The 19,326-nt window shown below is 35.6% G+C and overlaps 1 protein-coding gene across 1 annotated transcript; it reads left to right on the forward strand.

Annotated features, from left to right (window-relative positions):
• Positions 1-914: 914 nt before the first annotated feature.
• Positions 915-18,617, forward strand: COX7B (Cytochrome c oxidase subunit 7B). Its single transcript, XM_067269106.1, has 3 exons — positions 915-1,050; positions 7,813-7,976; positions 18,414-18,617. The coding sequence occupies exons 1-3, from the start codon at positions 1,008-1,010 to the stop codon at positions 18,498-18,500; spliced, it is 294 nt and encodes a 97-aa protein (XP_067125207.1). The 5' UTR covers positions 915-1,007; the 3' UTR covers positions 18,501-18,617.
• The last annotated feature ends 709 nt before the right edge of the window (positions 18,618-19,326 follow it).

The following is a 19,326-nucleotide window of genomic DNA, read 5'->3' on the forward strand; positions in this document are numbered from 1 at the left end:
TAAAATGTTTGTAATTGTTTTCGTGTTTATGAGCGTTCAACATTATACATATTCGAATTTTGTAGATACACGCCGCTGGCTTTTTTCCTTGCTCTTATCGCCCCGTGGGCACTAAGAGGACCTCTTTTAGCCAGCCCATTATGGATTCGATCGGGCCTACAATGAAGCGGCGGGGTAGTGAGGGACGGGTCTCGACATATAGGACGGACCACCCCGAAAAATTCCTGGGAATTTTTCGACCCGTTTGGATTCCATTCCGGGTCCCTCAGACCGGTAGGCTGTCACCTTGACCTCTTGGCCATCCGGCCATCACACGTTGCTGGGTACCTCGCCTGTGTTTTGCAAAAAGCACGCGACGCGAACTCTTTCAGTGAATGGTTTCATCGAACGAGTTGATAAAACGTGATATTCTGAAAACTTTACTTCCGTTTTAACCGCCTTGAAGGAGAATTTCAATGAAAGAATGGTTAAACGCGGCGCTCGTTGACTTTGTCTTTGGGTCTTCGTTCAAGTTTCGTTTTCTTGGTTTTTTTTTAAAACTCTTTCCGCCCTGTGGGCACTAAGAGGGCCTCTTTAAGTAGGCCCATTATGGGTTCGGCCAGGCCCACAATGGGGCGACCGGGTGGTGAGGGACGGGGCCCGACATATCCGAACGGACCACCCCCTGAAAAATTCCTGGGGATTATTCGATCCGTTCGGATTCGATCCCGGGTCCCCCAGAGCGGTAGGCTGCCACCTTGACCGCTCGGCCATCCGGCCGTCTCGTTTTCTTGATTAAAATCATATTTCACAAAATATATTAAAAATTAATAATTGTAAAAAAAATATTTATTTAATTTTCTTACGTTTGGATAGCAATTTATATTAAAATAAATATTAAAAAATAATCATCCAGTTGTTATAAGGCGCCCCGAGTGGCGAAATCCGAAAGTAAATATCGCCATCTTTGGACAGTATCGGAGGAAGGTCATAAGAGGGCGATTGTCGTCATATTAGAGTGGATCGAAATGATTTCTCGTATCTTGCTTACTCGATTAGCCAGAACATTTCGTACGTACATGTTTTAAGTGCTATTTACGTTATGAAAAGTTGCTTTTGATTAGTTTACAATCGTTCATTTTCGTGATATTTGTTTAAAAAATACCCAGTTACTTTCGAGATGAACTAATCGTGGTAGATGTTACTTTTGGGTAATTTGTTTGTAAGTAATTTACCTGAAAGTAACTGCTGCCATTTGTTTATGCATACAGTGATTATAGAATCATTGCATGTAATATTATTTTGGGAAGATGTGAACACTGAATGAGAAATTTGCTACCCCCAGAGTTATAGACTCCCTGTAAGAGCAAAATGGGCCCACTGGTGGCCGAGCGGTTGTTCCCCAAACACTGGCAGCCGATTGCAGAGACAGAGTTTATGTTAAATGACGTTTAATAACGGAACGGCCTATAGACGTTGACTGGCCGAACCGCGGTTTTAAAATGCATTGCAAAGACGACGAGCGTCTATTTCTAAACGCCCTCTACGCGAACTTCGGCAAAACATTGGCTCTTACTTTCTTGGTCATTACTCCCCTGTTTTAGGAGTCGTTCGGCCAATCGGGCTATTCGTTTGTGACGTCATAAAAGGTCGATATATTCCAAATATTCTGGCTATCCGGCTAATCCAGCTATATTTCGAAAGTCTTCTCCCATTTGAATATCGAAATTTGAACATTTAAAACAAATTTAAAGTATTTAATTTGGGTATACTATAGATTACTCCCTATGGAATTTCGTGTGTTTGGGTATATATCTGAACTCAGGGGACCGAGACAAGTTCAACGATACCCTACTTTTGGACCGGAGACGAAAAATAAAAAAGTTATCATACTTTCTTCGGGCGATCGCGTGATGATAGGGAGTCGCGTCGCTCTCCGCTAAGTCGGCCTCGCTATCGCGATCGGGAGTCCCGTCGATTGCCGTTAAAATTGCCTTTAGTAGATGTTTCCCCCCTTTTTTACTTTTTCAAGAACTACCGTGAATTGATCACTAGTTTAGCACATGGCGGCGTGTGGTGGCGCCCGTACGAGAGGTCAGTCGGCCTGCCATGTTCGCTGCCATAAGTAACATTAACCGAAATGGCAATCGCGCGATGATCGGAAGTCGCGTCGCTCTCTCCGCTCTCGTATCGCGTGTTTAACGCTCCGGGAGACGACCATAGTCCGACGTCATAGTTTGCAGACTTTACCGCAAGATGGCAATACTAGCAACTACGGTGCCGTCTGCATAAGAGCATTAAAAAAGTATGGTAACTTAAAAAGTGTGATAACTTTTTTATTTTTTCGTCTCCGGTCCAAAAATAGGGTACCGTTGAACTCGTCTCGGTCCCCTGAGTTCAAATATATAATCAAAGTCCAGAAATTCCATAGGGAGTAATCTATAGTACACCCTTTAATTTTGTTATTTTTGCTCCAAGCAATTAATTAATGAATAATAATGTTGATTCGTACCGTTTACAACATTTATCAAAGGAACGATATTCATTTTTTTATCTAAACTTTTCCACCAACAAAACTACAAAAAGCCCTCTAAACCTGCTGTCGAGCGAGTCTAGAAAGTAGGTCAAATAACTTGTTTCTAATCGCTGTCTACATTGTGGCAAGCGAGAAACACCGTCTCTGCAATGAAATATTTCTGAACCGCAGTCTACCCGATCTAAACTGCCGTCGGCCTCTAAACGCTGTCTCTGCAATCGGCTGTGGGAGTTTGGTTGTGGATTTGCACTCTCCGGAATGGGCTGGATTTGTGGAGTTTTCTGGGTTTTCTCCACATCTTAACACCCAAACGGGCCCGTGACCCTTAAAAAGACCTCCCGGAAAGCATCCTCCTAGGCAGATCGCCCAAGTGTTGCATTGCCATAACTTAACAAAAACAAACGAGCAAAAACTTGGTGGAACCATACCTGTATGTGTGACCTTTTGTGAGATATTTGCCTGCAAAGGTCAGTTTTAACTATTACCAGTACTACTGCCTATTCTCTGTGTCGGTTAAGGCTCACTTTGACTGACAATCTGCATATGTATTTGTGTGCTTTGGTGCTTGCTGTTGCTCGTGCCAAAGCATTGGTGTAAGGGCAAGCCCCGTGCTCTCCTAAAACTATGTGGTGTCAAGTACTCCACGAATGGTGGAGTGGGCTACTCGAAGCAGGCATGGACGTGTGGGTCGTAGTTAAATGCGATGGTCTTATCTGGTGATGCCATTCCTGATCGCCTGTGACTCAGAAGTAGGCCGATTTTGGAAGACCGTATCTCACACAGTAAGGTGTGGAGGTATGGTTTCTTTGACTTTCTTGATTTTATGGCTATGGTCTACGGCTCTGATAGGTCTCTGCTGTCTTATTCAGAGCTGTAATTATACTGTTGCGTTTAGGTAAATTACATATAAACAAATAACCTGTATATATATATAGGCATATTTGTTGGACTGCAATTTGAAAAAATTATAGATCTATAAATTGCCACTGTTGTCCATCTATCTATCTGTTTTTCCTTAATCTCGAGAATGGAGTTAGATGAAATCTGAAACTGGATACAGAAACCTTGGGCGGGAGGCTCTGATTAACTATATACTAACTTATGCAAACTGGAAGTCACATTTATTTCAATTTAAAACTTTTTCTCTGAAAACAGTTAATAGATGACTGATACGAATCTATTGTTAAAGGAAAAGTATGATGTATAAGGGCTCTTGCCCTTATACATCATACTTTTCCTTTAACTAACTTTTACTAATTTGAGGTGCATATATTTTAAATTAAATAAATTAAAAATATGATTAAAAATTGCAGCCCGGCATTGTGACGTGTCACAATAAATAATTGCTTGTTTATAGTTTGTATAAGTATCAGGTACAGTGGGTGATCGGTTAATGAACATAATCCGTTCCAAGGGTGTTTTCTATCTGAATTGTTCATTAACCGATTATCAGTTTACCATAGGTTTTTATGAAAATTTGATTAATTCGTTCTGGAGACCCCAAAAAATAAAAAATATATACTTTCTTACTACGTTTATTTATATGTAATAATAAAAATACATATATACACAGTCTTGCATTTTTATTAGTCATGTTTTTTCCGTTTGTGGGGGTTAAAGAATCGGTCTAAAGTTGATTGCTTTCCTCTCTTGTTCAGAATTTTTCGGGAAGTAATTAATAGGATTGTAATTGTAGAGATCCCTAAGCCTATTAACCTCAACCTGGTTTGGATGCCATTTTAAGATTGTTGTTCTGACATCCTCCCACTTCAAAAGGTGTTTAATAGCAGATGTCGGCATGAATCCTCTTTTTCAGAAGAAAACATATCTCGCCGAGTTTCTCGGTGTTATTCATTCAAGAATTCTTGGTGCTTTTCTGTCGTCAGTTCAGTTTCGGGTTCCATTATGATCTCTTCGATGTTCTTTATTTCTCAGATATGATTTTTGTTACACCTTAAGCTGCTCGAGTCTTCTTGATTATACAGTATCTTTCTTAGATAATATTGAACTGTGGCCTACTGTATACCTGTTCGAGCCATAATGCCCAGCAACATCAGACATCTGCCCACTCTCTACCTTTGCTATTATACTTTCACATTTTGAAAATAAAAACCGATGCAAAACTTAACGAATGCTCGTTTAACAGTCTCGCAAATACTATAAAAGAATTGTTTCTGTCGGAAAAATAAAAGGCTGGAATTACAAGAGAGTGTTTCAAAGTTCGGAGGAATACTATCCGATAAGTATATACTGGGTTGAGCGTCAATGTTGATGTCTTCTGCACTCTAAAAAGTTCCGAATTGTTGCCCGAAGATAAGGGAAGACGAATCGGTATTCATTATTTTATGTCGCTTCTTGAGTTTGTTCTGTGAGGTGTTCGTTATTCAAACGTGCGTTCATCGTCCGAACATAAAAATCTTTCACGAGAATGTTTGCTATTCGATTTGTTCGTTAACTGATCACCCACTGTATATATATCTGGTACCTGGTATTATATACCTGTAATTACTTAAAAGCAACATTTACCTAAACTTATTCACATATATAAAAAGTTTATATAAATATTTTAAATGTATATACAGTAAACCTGTCAATTTGTACACTCCTGTTGTGAACATTTTTGCATGGAACCAGCTATCTCTATACTGTATCTTTACATATACAGTGGAACACTTTTATGTTGGACACCCATGGTTCTATAATAACATATGTAATCTATACAGGTGTCAAGGTATAGTGTGAGTAGTTTTTGTCCTGAATGCTGTTAGGACAAGTACTACTAACTCTACTGTATCTTGGACATGTTCTTACAGAACTTCAGATGTTTAACATAAAGGGATTTTACTGTACATAAATTGTAGAGTTGAAATATTTTAATTGTTTAAATATAAATGTTCATAGTCTATGCATGATTAAAGAAATAATTTCTTACTTTAATAATAATCAGTTTTGTTTTTGTATGTGGTAGTAAGCTGTCTTAATAAATAATGAACATTTAGAAAAAACTTACTGTTAATAAGTATATATAAATAAGTAATTGTTCACAGTTATTTGTGTGTGCATGGGATGAAAAGAGAATTAAAACAAATTCATTTTGTTTTGATTCTTTGATGCTGTATATCTGCATGCATCAATTCTCTACTGCACTTTGCTGCTGCATTGACAAATCAATGTTTACTGCTAGATTCTTCAACCTGTGTGTCTTGACTTCTTATTGTGTATGTGTTTGAAAGTGTTTAATACTTATTTATTTATTTATTGCAAATACAAAACGAAATGTTATAAGACAATTGATATCCATCCCCAAAAATAATACCCGTAACAAAAGATTAAAATACAAATAAGAAAAGGAAAACAATCAAATATCTATGCCATTTTGTGATTATAAGAGATTAAACAATTTTTTGTAATAGAAAACAAAATTTATACTTTATTTGAGTGTTATAATATTGGTAATAGTAAGCAATTGTAGTTCATTTTTATTGCAAAATCCTTCAGTAATTGTAAGAAAAATGTGTATGAGTTTGATTCTTGCATGTGCTTTTAATTGTACATTAAATGATACACAGATATTCAAGTTCTCTAATAGTTGTGTGGAAGATTTGTTACTTTTTGCAGATAATGCTTATAGGCTACTGTACTGAGGTTTGAGTATATGTGTGTGTTGATGTTACAAGAAACATTGTAAATGACAAATTAAAGAATAAAATTTAGTATTTACTTGAAAGAATTGCAGATGTATTGCATATAATATAAATTTTACATATTTATATCGACTTATTATATTTATATTTAAATGTTATATCAATTTATATGAAATGCTTGCATTTATTTTTGGTAAGTATTCTAAATGATTATATTTCTCTTTGTTAATGTCAAACTTCTTGACTCATACTGTATCTGAATTCTTTATGATTTCAGTGTATTCACTGAATGACAAATTTCCTGAGATTATCTATTGTAAACTTGAGCATTTGTTTTTAAAAAAAAATAATAATTTTCTCACTCCAGATTCTTAACAGAAAAAAGTTTAAGAGCACTGTCTATCAGCAATTAGAACATATTAATGTTAATGTTCTAAAATTCTTGTTTCACCTGAAGAAGACATTCTATACATGTTGAAAGAGCTTGTGAGCTATTTTGTACTTATTTTTGTGTTTTACTTATCAGAGCTTTTGTTTACAGAATGTTATCTCTGAAATTTATTTCTCTTATAAGATGAACATTACTCAAAATAGGTGCTGAAACTTTAGTTTTTGGTTTGGCTTAAAGAAATGAAACAGGATGGTTAGTGTTGGTCCAAATATTTGGTATTTGGTATATTTGGTTATGAAGGTTAATAAGTATTCAGTGTTTGGCTGAATAAAACATTTCAGTTTGGGGAGAGAAAGAGAGAGAGAAAAGAAAAAAAAGCAAAGAAAAACACAAAATAGAATGAAAATAACATTTAAAATCTCAAATATTTTTATTTCTTTCTTTCTAAGACAAATATGACAGTAATAAGTGATCTTGGGCAAATATTTATTAATAATAACAATTCAAGAGTGATAAATTGTAATGAAGAAGCATTGATGCTTCGGCATTTATAAGGAGTAAGTGATTTTGTTGGTTGTCATAAATACTTCCGGCTTGCCAAATGCTATACATTCACTAAATACACTAGTTGGTGGGACTGTCTAAGAATAATGGATTTCAATGGCAAAATTTAATTTTTTTTACTTTTCATTAAATATTAATTTTTTTAAAATATAAATGTATATAATCTTTATCATTGAATAGAAGACACTGCTCTCTATATTATTCTAAGGCTTAGTATTAAGTCTTCTGTTTTGGGAAGTTTCAAATAAATCAGCTTGTGGTCTACCAAATATTCGGTATTCTATAGTCAGAAAGGCGAGAATATTAAGGCAGCGATAATGTCGGAATAATTATTCGGTACTTGGCCAAAAAGTCCTATTGTTTATTCAAAATGTCAGTAAAGTTTTTCATTATGTTCATATAATACAACTACTATGTATTTTAATATATGAATCATCCTCTAAAATTTTCTCCTAGATTGTCTCCAGTGTTTGTTTATAGTGCTTTTTGACTTTATTTATTTTTAAATCCCTTATTCTATTTTGTCAGTCCATCCACTCCATATAACAATTAGTTTGGATGAGCAAGAATGCCCAGCATATAGGTCTGATATACATAATGTATTCATTATTTCTGGTTTTTCTTAAAGTATGTTTATAGTAAACACATAAATATATAAAAAATATATAAATTTTTGTAAACCGACTTATCCTTTTCAGCATCAAATGTGAGAACCAAGTATACGTCCGATCTTAGACCGGTCACCGTTAACGACCTGCTGGTTCCGTCGGGACCGTGGAAAGAAGGATACGAAAAGCTGCAGAGCAAATTTAACAAACATCTTATCCTTGGTGTTACCTTCTTCACTGTAACAGTGATTACTGTGAGTAATTTTTTCCATTTTTTTTCTCTTAGTAAATTTATTCTAATAATTGTTTTAGAATTTTTAATATAAAATACCACTTATTAAAGAATTCATACACATATATATTTTTTCAATAAATTTGACATAACTTCATTTTGTTCTTATGAACTTGAACTGTAAGAACATCTTAAACTGAATACGTTAATCATTTCAATTGGACAAATTGTAAAAACCTTAAAATCCAAAACTATTTTTAGTAAATGACTGTCAAAACCATTAAGTCTCAAACCTGCTGATGATCACTTAAGATGTCAAAATATTCATTTATCAAAGGTATGTGCTGGATTATAAGGTTTTTTTTATGATTTAAACTGAATATGTGGAGTAAATGTTCAGAATCGAACGTGCATTTTTCAAATGGTACAATTATAAATAAAGGCTAAAAAAAATTGGGTTTTGCAATTGTATACATTACATTTATATTTTGAACAATTGAATCCGTATCAACAAATACTTACTTATTACATGTCAAAGTAAATGGGTAAAAATGATCTTTAATATAGACTAGTTATAAAAACCATAAAGTTATTCATTTTGAAAGGTGCAAGATTTAAAAAAAATGATCAACAACAGTCAGTCCAGAGAATCATGACACCAAGAAGGTCTGACCTGAAAGTGTTAATCATAATTTCATCATTATCATCATAATTTTTCTATAATTAAAAATATTTACATTATTGTACAAGTTTTTGAAAACATTTGTATGAGTTAGTGGAGTTTATTTTAATTCTTAACTATGTCTTAAGATTAACATTCTTACTTTACTTGCAAGTGCCGTTACTAGTGATCTGATAAATTGTCTTTTTGCTATGCTGTATCTTTTTATATCTATTACTTTGTTATATTACATCTGTAGTTTTTTTGTAATCCTATAGTTTTTGAAATATGCAAATAGATATTTGATTCTTAATCATCAAAAGAAAAAAATTAATTTATGTTGATAACTTTTTGGTGCATGTTTATATGCAAAACAAATTTAAGAGCACTTTTAACGAGGTTCTAAGCTATATTCCCTTTTCGTTCCAAAACAGTTATAGATACTGTGTTGAAATTTCAAGATTCATAGCAGAATTTACACTGGCATATAAATCTCTAGGAAGTGGATAATAAATAAACTGGCAATTTGTAATCATTTTAAACTTGTGTATACTACTATACAGAGATTTATGTAAAAGGATATAGGGAAAAAATTAAATCTTGGTTGCTTGTTGTTCTCTATTATATGTATTTTCTTAGCACAATGTTGCCATTGAGAACATATCACACAGGAAACACTTTCAGTGGAAAAAGGTTGGTTTATTGGTGTGAATGGATATGCATTTTGGGCTTAATGCCCTCTTCAGTCCTATTATTACATATTTATCAGCAAATTGATTACAGGTTTACAAATTTACAGAATGCATTGAGAAAATTAGGATATGCATACAATGGTTTATACAATAAAACTTAATTACCTGAAGTAGTGACAGTTAAACCAACATGACTCTTGAGAAGATATACACATAGTTGAAAAAAGGAGAGGAAAATAGAGCTAAAAATTCTTTTGGCTCCACACTTGTGTGTATAAATAACTGTCCTAGTGTGTATAAGTGTGGAGCCAAAAGAATTTTTAGCTCTATTTTCCTCTCCTTTTTTCAACTATGTGTATATCTTCTCAAGAGTCATATTGGTTTAACTGTCACTACTTCAGGTAATTAAGTTTTATTGTATAAACCATTGTATGCATATCCTAATTTTCTCAATGCATTCTGTAAATTTGTAAACCTGTAACTCACCGTTTTCGGAAACAACAATAGGTTACATAATAATGAGGCAAGTACCAGACCAGGACTTTATTTAAAACTAATAATTTCCACAAACCACAGACAATATCAAAATCTTGTACAGCTTTCTCATAATAAAGAAAACGTTTTATCTCCTCCTCAAGCTATAAATAGTGTACAGCCAAACACAATTTCCTCGAACTTATCACTGACGTTTACCACCTTGGTCACCTGAAGCTCTCTCTCTTTTGGTCCTGGCTGTTCCGCTTTTAATTGTTCATCCAGTGTAGCTCCGCACTGTCTAATTTACATAGGATGATGTTCCAGGATCGGGCAACGATGCAAACTAAGTTAAAAATTTTCGTTTTTTTTGTTCTTTTGGTCATTGGTGCTTGGGAGTTTGTCCGTAACAACAAAAAAAAGGAACCAAGAAAAAGAAAAGAACAAAATAAAAATAACGCCCCAAAACAAGAATTAATGATCGGACATTGACTCCTTTACACCCCTCCCCTCTTAAAAAAAAGAAATACTGGATATTTCTTTTATAGGGTTTGAAAAATATTATATACCAGTAAGGGTGCCCGTCCTGGTGCCGTAATATTGGTAATAAAGCTGTTGTTGTAGATATTTGTCGATGAGGAGGAGATTTACAGTTTCCTAACATCGATGATTGACAATAAATTGTAACCATTATCGGTGCTATTGTTTTCTTTATTCATTTCTTAGACCTCCGTTTGGCAGTCTGTCGGTAGTCTATTTTCTTTCGGGGCCGGAGTCGTCGGGGTGCTGGTGACGTCTGATCAAGAGGAACTGGTGATACGGTTGGAAATAAGTTGTATTTCTTAAGGTTTGATATATGATGTCGTCCATGTTTGGCTCCTGTAGCGGGGTCCTGTAGTTCGTAGACTAATGGCGATATCACCTTGGAAATTTCATAAGGTCCAGACCATTTCGGGGCAAATTTTGCACTAAAACGTTTGGGAGAACAAGAAATTGGATGAGTTTTTAATAATACAGGTGTACCCACCTTATATGAGAGTGGCTGCCGTCTTGGATTATACGTTCTTTCTTTTCTTCCTCCAACTGTTTGAGAGCGCTGTTTCTTCTTTCTTTTCTTCTTCCAATTGTTTGAGAGCACCCGTTTCTTCTTTCTTTTCTTCTTCCAATTGTTTGAGAGCGCCTTTCTTTCCGCACTAAGGGGTTGAGTTAGTGCGCGTTCAGGTAAACTTTCTCTCGAATCATCGGTTCGTTCCGCAGATCGGTGACTGGTCGGCTTTCTCCGAAATTCGTACTCCTTGGCAGTTCGCACTAAGTCATTAATAGAATAACAATGTCTAATTTCTAGATACTCACGTAAATTTAAAGGCATTTGAGTCGTTATACATTGGACGATTTCTTCGTCCCTGGAGTAGGGTTTCCACGCACGGTACAGCTGAACAGTGTCCCAAATGTACTGTTCGACACCAGACATACCATCATACGATTGGCTGAATAATTTCTTTGCTAGAGCGACTTCGTCTGTAAGAGGAGAATACAATTCTTTAAGTAAATGGGAAAAGAGAGGCCAGCTATTACCTACTCTTTTCCGTCCATCGTTTCTCCACCATTTAGCTGGAGAACCCTCTAATAAGAAGGCGGCTGTATCAACCCAACGATTAGCTGAGACCTGATTAACGAAAAAATATTGTTCCATATCTTGGATAAAGTCGGCCGCCGGGTATTCAGATGTCCCGTTAAATGTTTTAGATGGCGTAGGTTGAGCATTGACAATCACCACCGAGGTATTTGGTGTCACTGGTGGGAGGGGAGTAGATGTACCTGTTGGCGGCCTATTGGGAATGCTTCCCCCCGGACTGGTTTGGCTCACTTCCCTGGGATCGGGTCGGTTCTCGGCTGGCGGCTCCGCCTGCTTAAAAGATAAGGCAGAAGCGATACTTGCCATACTTTGCGTCAGTGCAGCGACTTGCTGCGATAACGTTGTCAGCTGGTTTTGTAAAGTCCTGAACTCTTCACGAGTAATGGAATCTTCCTCAGACATTATTTTCTCGTCCATACAAAACAAATACACTAACGGTTCGATCTGAAATAAACTCAAAAAAAAACTTGCTTATGACCCATAAGGTCCCTGTTCGGGCGCCAGTTATGTAACTCACCGTTTTCGGAAACAACAATAGGTTACATAATAATGAGGCAAGTACCAGACCAGGACTTTATTTAAAACTAATAATTTCCACAAACCACAGACAATATCAAAATCTTGTACAGCTTTCTCATAATAAAGAAAACGTTTTATCTCCTCCTCAAGCTATAAATAGTGTACAGCCAAACACAATTTCCTCGAACTTATCACTGACGTTTACCACCTTGGTCACCTGAAGCTCTCTCTCTTTTGGTCCTGGCTGTTCCGCTTTTAATTGTTCATCCAGTGTAGCTCCGCACTGTCTAATTTACATAGGATGATGTTCCAGGATCGGGCAACGATGCAAACTAAGTTAAAAATTTTCGTTTTTTTGTTCTTTTGGTCATTGGTGCTTGGGAGTTTGTCCGTAACAACAAAAAAAAAAGGAACCAAGAAAAAAGAAAAGAATAAAATAAAAATAACGCCCCAAAACAAAAATTAACGATCGGACATTGACTCCTTTACAAACCTGTAATCAATTTGCTGATAAATATGTAATAATAGGACTGAAGAGGGCATTAAGTCCAAAATGCATATCCATTCACACCAATAAACTAACCTTTTTCCAATGAAAGTGTTTCCTGTGTGATATGTTCTCAACAGCAACGTTATGCTAAGAAAATATATATAAAAAATTAAATTTGCAGGATCTGCTATGTCATGAATAATTATTGCCGATAGTAATAATTTATCTTCTTGTATTGGTTAGGCATAAATTGTTTAAACAAACAGGTATTGATTATCAGTAGTAAATGTAGCAATCTATTTAACATTTGACCTATTGTTATTTGAATTGGTTCACGTCAGATATTTAAACGAGGATGACATGGTATAAATTTAGATATGAATTACATAGTGACATATATTTGTTTGATTACATTATTTCATAAATGGTTAATAAAAATACAAGTATTGGAATAGTAAAGTCGGCAGTATTGAATATCAAGAAAACGACCATTATGATTACAGTAATCCCTCGCTACTTCGCGTTTCATTTATCGTGGCCTTAGTATATTGCGGATTGTTCAAAAATATTCATCAAAAACTCAAAATTGAGGAATTATGGCGCAAAAGTTGCTCGCATGCTAGCAGAAGGCAGGGAGTGCCCACACAATTCAAAATCCACGTCTCTGATTGGCTGGCTAGCATCCCGCCATTTGATATCCCTCCCGACTCGGGAATCTCGCAAGCTGATTGGCCTAGACGTTTCTTCCTAGACGAATCTCGTTAGCTGATTGGCCTAGATGACCGCGCTCATTCAAATTAATGTTTGAGTGATGCTTAGTCTCGAGGTGTGCTAAGTTTTGTTGTTCTTTTGTGTCTTTTTGTTCAAAATAGTGCTTGTGACGCTCTTGAAAATGGCTCTTAAACGTCCTCCACCCTCTAAATCCTCTAGTGAACCCAAGAAGAAGAGAAAAATGATGACATTGAACGAGAAAGTTAATTTATTGGACATGCTTAAGGCAGGCCATAGCTATGCGTCTGTTGCACGCCATTACGGATTGAACGAATCGACGGTTCACTACATAAAAAAGGATGAAGTGAATATCCATAAAACTGCCTTGATATCATTCTCCAAGGACACTAAGTGAGTTTTGACTTTTCATAATAAACGAATTGTGAAAATGGAGAATGCCTTATCAGTGTGGATATCGGACTGTCGGGAAAAGAAGGTTAGTCTCGATACCTATATGATTCGGACTAAAGCCAAAGCCCTGTGTGATAGACTCATTCCTGAAGGAGAGTTGAACGAAGGCGACGAAGGTGATGAGACGACGAAAATGAACCTCAGCCTAGTACCAGTGCCTCGAGTGATCCTACCCCACGAGAAAAACGTGATTTTGTTGCCAGCAAGGGCTGGTTCGAGAAATTCAAGAGGAGATTTGGCCTTCGCAGCGTTCCTTTGTATGGGGAGGCCTCCTCGGCAGACCAAGAGACAGCTCTTCATTACGTCGAGGAAGAGTTTCCGAAGATAATTGATGAGGGTGGTTATCTCCCAGAGCAGGTCTTTAACATGGATGAGACTGGCCTCTTCTGGAAGAGGATGCCGTCCCGGACGTTCCTTTACAAGGACGAATTGAAGAAGCCAGGGTTCAAGGCCCACAAAGATCGAGTGACTCTCCTCATGTGTGGGAATGCTGCGGGCTTCATGCTCAAGCCCGGCTTAATTTACAAGTCCTTGAATCCTCGGGCTTTGAAAAACAAAAACAAAGCCTTGCTGCCCGTCTACTGGATGCACAACAAAAAGGCATGGATAACAAAAGCCCTCACACTCGACTGGTTCATAAACTGCTTTATCCCGCAGGTGAAGCTGTACCTCGCTGAAAAGGGGCTTCCCTTTAAGGTCGTCCTCTTCATGGACTGTGCAGGAGGACATGCAACCAGTCTCCATTATGACGGGGTCCAAGTGGAGTTCCTGCCCCCCAACACCACTTCCCTTATACAACCCATGGATCAGGGGGTCATTCGGGCCTTCAAGGCCCTCTACACGAGGTCCACAATGGAGGGCCTCATTTCCTCCATCGACGAAGACAACGTGGTCTTCAGCCTGAAGAACTATTGGCGGGGATACAACATTGCAACGTGCCTGGTCAACATTCAGAATGCTCTTAATGAGATGAAAGAGCAGACACTGATTGCAAGTTGGAGGAAATTGTGGCCAAAAAACGTCACCCATGACTACGAGGGATTTACGCCTGATGAAGTTCACCACTCCGCCGTAGATAAGGCTGTGAGGCTGGCTCGGTTGGTAGCCAATGAAGGGTTCTCCGACACGACGACAGAAGTGAACACACTGATCGAGTGCCACTCGAACCCCTTAACCGACGAGGAACTCGTCGAAATGACAAGATCGGTGAGTGAGGAAGAAGAGGAGGTATCTGACAACGGTGACGACAACGAAGCTGAAGAACGTGGCCTTACCTTGGAAAACCTGCAAGAGCTCTGCAACATAGCACGGACTCTGCAACAAAGGGCCCAAGAAATCGACGACAACATGGTCAGAGCCGTAGAATTCAGTAACCGTATTGACGGTGTAATGGCGTTGTACAAGGGCATCTTTGCTCAGAAGAAAAAACAACGGTCACAACTCCCCATCATGATGTTCCTTGTGTGCCGAAAACGTTCTGCAGAAACTCTTTCTGCTGCCTCTACGCTGCTTCCTGCAGCTACCCCAGCTCTATCCGAAGCTGCCCGCGACGATCGTGTTAAAAATGAGAGGGTGACACTACTTTGCGGTTTTTCACTTATTGCGGCTGGTTCTGGTCCCTATTAACCGCGATAACTGAGGGATGACTGTACTATGGTGTAGTATTGATATCAGCAATAATGTAATTATTGTGTCACTTGGAATGCTGGTTATTACTCTGATATAGTGATTTATTCAAATGAAGGCTGTAATTTTATTTTTAAAAATTGTTTTTACAAACATATTACTTCTATTATGTATGTAGGCAGTATGAAAGTTTTTACCAACTGAAATTTGAAAAAAAATTTTTCAATTTGATTAATGCATAGTATGCTCTTATGCTTATTAAAAGTCCTTTACGAAGAATTATACTTTGTTCACTCTAGCAGAGTACAGAAAAGACAATTAATTTCTGTGCCGACTCTAGAAATGTCTCTTTAACTGCTTAATATTGGTAGCTTTAGAAATTTAGATTGGTATAAAACTGAAGATGAACATTGTTGTAAACTGCTAAATATATTGCTAATGTATATATAGAGTAGACATAAGGAGTAGGTAGTTTCAGTTTATGACTTTGGTTCAGACTATTCTACAGTATGCATGCTTGAAGTCACTAGGTTTTGTTGACATTGCATCATAGAACATGCCGTGTAAGTTAGAATTTTTCAAAAATAATTATACTGTCAGGAAACAGTATTAAATAATTTCTCTACATTAATATTATTTAATGATGATGTATTTCTGTATGAGCAGATTTATGTGATAAATTTTCAATTTTGATGTTTATATCTCTATTTTAGACTTAAACCAAAATTGTTTAATTAAAGTTTTTATTTGATCAAATTCCTATTAAAGAAATTAATTTAACAGAAAAAAATGTATTTATGGCTTTTTTTATTTAAAAAAAAAGAAAGCTAAATGAAACATTCTTGCAAACTGCGGTGATTTAAGGCCGTGGTTCTCGATCTGTGGTCCGTGGAACACGGGTGCTCCGTGAAGCTACTTCAAGTGTTTTGCGAAAAAATCAAATATACAATTAAAAATTATTGCAAAAGAAAAATCAAAACAATGTAAAATAATTTTTGTATGGGAATGTAATCGGCAAATGCCAATGTCGTCATCTACCAGACCGAATGCGCTCGATTTCAAAAAGGTTTACCATCTCTGCTTTAAAGCTCACGTACCGTAAGTGTTCTGCGGACAAAAATGTCAAAGTTTAGCGTTCCCCGACTTCGAAAAGATCGAGAACCACCGATTTAAGGAAAAGTTTTAATTTAGTTTACTGTATTTTAAACAATATGCTGATGAAAATTTAATACTTTTCAGTGAAGGTTTTGTAACTAACAAGTAGGTCAGAAACAAAATTTATTTTCTCTTTCAAAGTTAAGGTTCACAAAAAGAAAATTGATAGCTTTATTTTATCTTTTATATGTTTCTGTACTTTATTTTATTATCTTTTTTGTACATTGTATTTTAAAATTATCTTTATTTTGTGTTTTTATGGGTTGTACTCTTTATTGGAGAAGTATTTGTTGCCAATGACGACGAATACATCCCGACCCATAATCCAAAACAACCCGATGTAACGACCCCAATAAAAGACAATTCACATCTATATTAATTTATTTATATAGTAATACAAACTATAATAAAATGCTCTTCTGAAAAATTTATAATTTATATTATTTGACTTTTTCAGTTATAATACTTCATTTATATTAATTTATTCATATTAAATCAAGGTGCTTAAAAATTAAGACCATATAATATATACTTAATTGATTAAACATGTGTGTACTTTAAAGGAAAAATAAATTATGATTAAAGAACAAATATTCAGTGAATGAGATTACTGGAATCAAGACCATAAATCTTTATTTGGGAACAAATGTTTTTGATTCTTTATTTGATTAGGTCATTTGCAATTGTATAATGACGATAAAATTTATTTGCAACTTTTCGAAATGACAGAAATATTTTTTCAATTAAACTGCCTGCCGGATTCTAAAGGATTTTGATCTTATTTGTCAATTATAATTGTATTAGACGATATTCGAACCACAGTTCAAATTTCTGATATTTAAATCATAATTTTGCAAAAAATTAGCCTAAAAAGTCAATCTTTTCCAACTTATGACTAACATTATTCAACCAGATAACAAGATGGCAACTGAATATAAGTTTGCCTATCAGCAGGAAGTGGATGTGAAAGGTAGCAACAACACTTGGTGCAACTACTTGTTATATGTATACACTTGTTCATTTAAGAAAATTACTGTTTGGTTAATAGATTATGTATACTCTTGACAACTAATGGTACTTGTAACCAAACAAGAATGAATGAATAAATAAAGAAAATAACTTTGGTGGCTAAAATTTTAATTTATTCTTTGCTTGATTGATTGTTTTGTTTTAAATTTAAACAGAAAAGAAATCAAGACAGTAAAGTTCTGGATTTTAATTTAGCATGTGATTATCAAAGCAGATTTATTTAGCCAAAAGAAACTATTAAGTTATTTATTTAATTTTTTTTTTCCAAATTTTACAACTCTAGCACTCAGAATTGATTTCTTTATAATACTGTCTTAATTTTCAATTTTTACTTTTACTAAATTTATTTATTATTATTAGTTTGTTCTGCACTCGGTCGTCTTCTGTCGGCGATCTCCAAAAGCGATCCCGATAAACTGTTTTGCGTACCTCTTCTTGAAGAGGCCTTGCCTCGCCACGTAAAAGGATTACGTTGCTCTTGACCACATTGCACCCGATTTTCTCAAACTGTTGCAAGTTAATATTTAAAATCATTTATCATCCTAATTGCTGTTAATTTAATGTACAAAGTTTTGTTTTATCCACTGTGATTCATGCTTATACTGGTTGGACAATGTTACTAGTTATTTTACATACAAGTTTTTCATAGATCGCATAAAATAAACATTGAAATAAGACAGTCGGATAGCCGAGGCGCGGTCGAGTCCGCCTACCGTTTTGGAAAACCGAGGATCGAATCCGTGCGGTCACAAAAAAACCCGGGAATTTTTCACGGGCAGTCCGGCCCCGTCCCTCGGCAATCGGTCGCCCTCTCGTGGGCTTGGCGAAACCCACAACATCTAAAGAAAGAAAAAGGCCCTCTTAAACCAAAAAATAAACAAAGGCATTATTTCAATATATACGGAAATAAATATTAAATAATTATATAATTATCAATTATTTTGTAAATTTTTGGAGTTAATACTTTTTAATAACAGTTGATTTTTGTATTTCAGGCGTATACATCGGGATGCTTAGAATTGCACATGATGCCTCCCAAGGAATCGATCTACGACGAATCGGGAAGATTGACAGAATGTTAATAGTCAAACATACTTAAAAATATTCCAAAATAGAAGTATCGTATGTATTTAATATTGAAAAATAACATTTTCGTAGATGAGCGAGATGTATTAATAAATAAAATATTAAAGATTTAATGTTGGTTGTAAGTTTAATGTATGAAAAAATTTTTTTTTCTATCCACAAATAATTGCACAGACATTTGAATATACTAAATTGGATTTTGCAAAAATCAAAAATTTACATATTTTCTGAAGTAAACTGTTTAACTGACTTTTGTGCTATTTTGTAACCATTGTAAATATTAAATTGTCATCTTATTCAGATATAACCTTTATAAAAATTGTTTATAATGAAATCCTTTTAAATTTTTTATAGATAAGAATAAATCGTACACAAATTACAGTTCAACTTTAGGGTACCTTGTACACATAATAATCAGATTAACTGCATTGGATGCATTCAAATATTAGATCTTATATTACAAGACAAAGTTCCCAAATATTGAAAATTCACGAACCCAAGAAAACGAAAATTGGCCAGGAAAAGCGAGGAAAATCAGAAAAATTAAGCATTTCCAAATGAAATACGGTAAGATCTTGTTTTGAGGCCGTTCCTAAAATTTTCCCGTAAAACTGCATAAGTTTTAATATAAATTGCCAAATTCCATCTTGGTGGTCACCGACCACCTCGTCTTAATTGGCCAAGTTAGGAGTGTCCCAGTTAGATATTTATTCCTGGCTAACAGACTAGGAAAACTCAACTTATTGTTTAATGTTCTTTAAAAGGAATCAAGCTTTGTTGCTATAGTTTTGGAACAGTTTGCCAAGCTCCCCCCATTCAAAT

Source organism: Centruroides vittatus, unplaced genomic scaffold (assembly GCF_030686945.1).
Source record: "Centruroides vittatus isolate TY-2023 unplaced genomic scaffold, ASM3068694v2 contig_345, whole genome shotgun sequence".
NCBI classification, from domain to species: Eukaryota; Metazoa; Arthropoda; class Arachnida; order Scorpiones; family Buthidae; genus Centruroides; species Centruroides vittatus.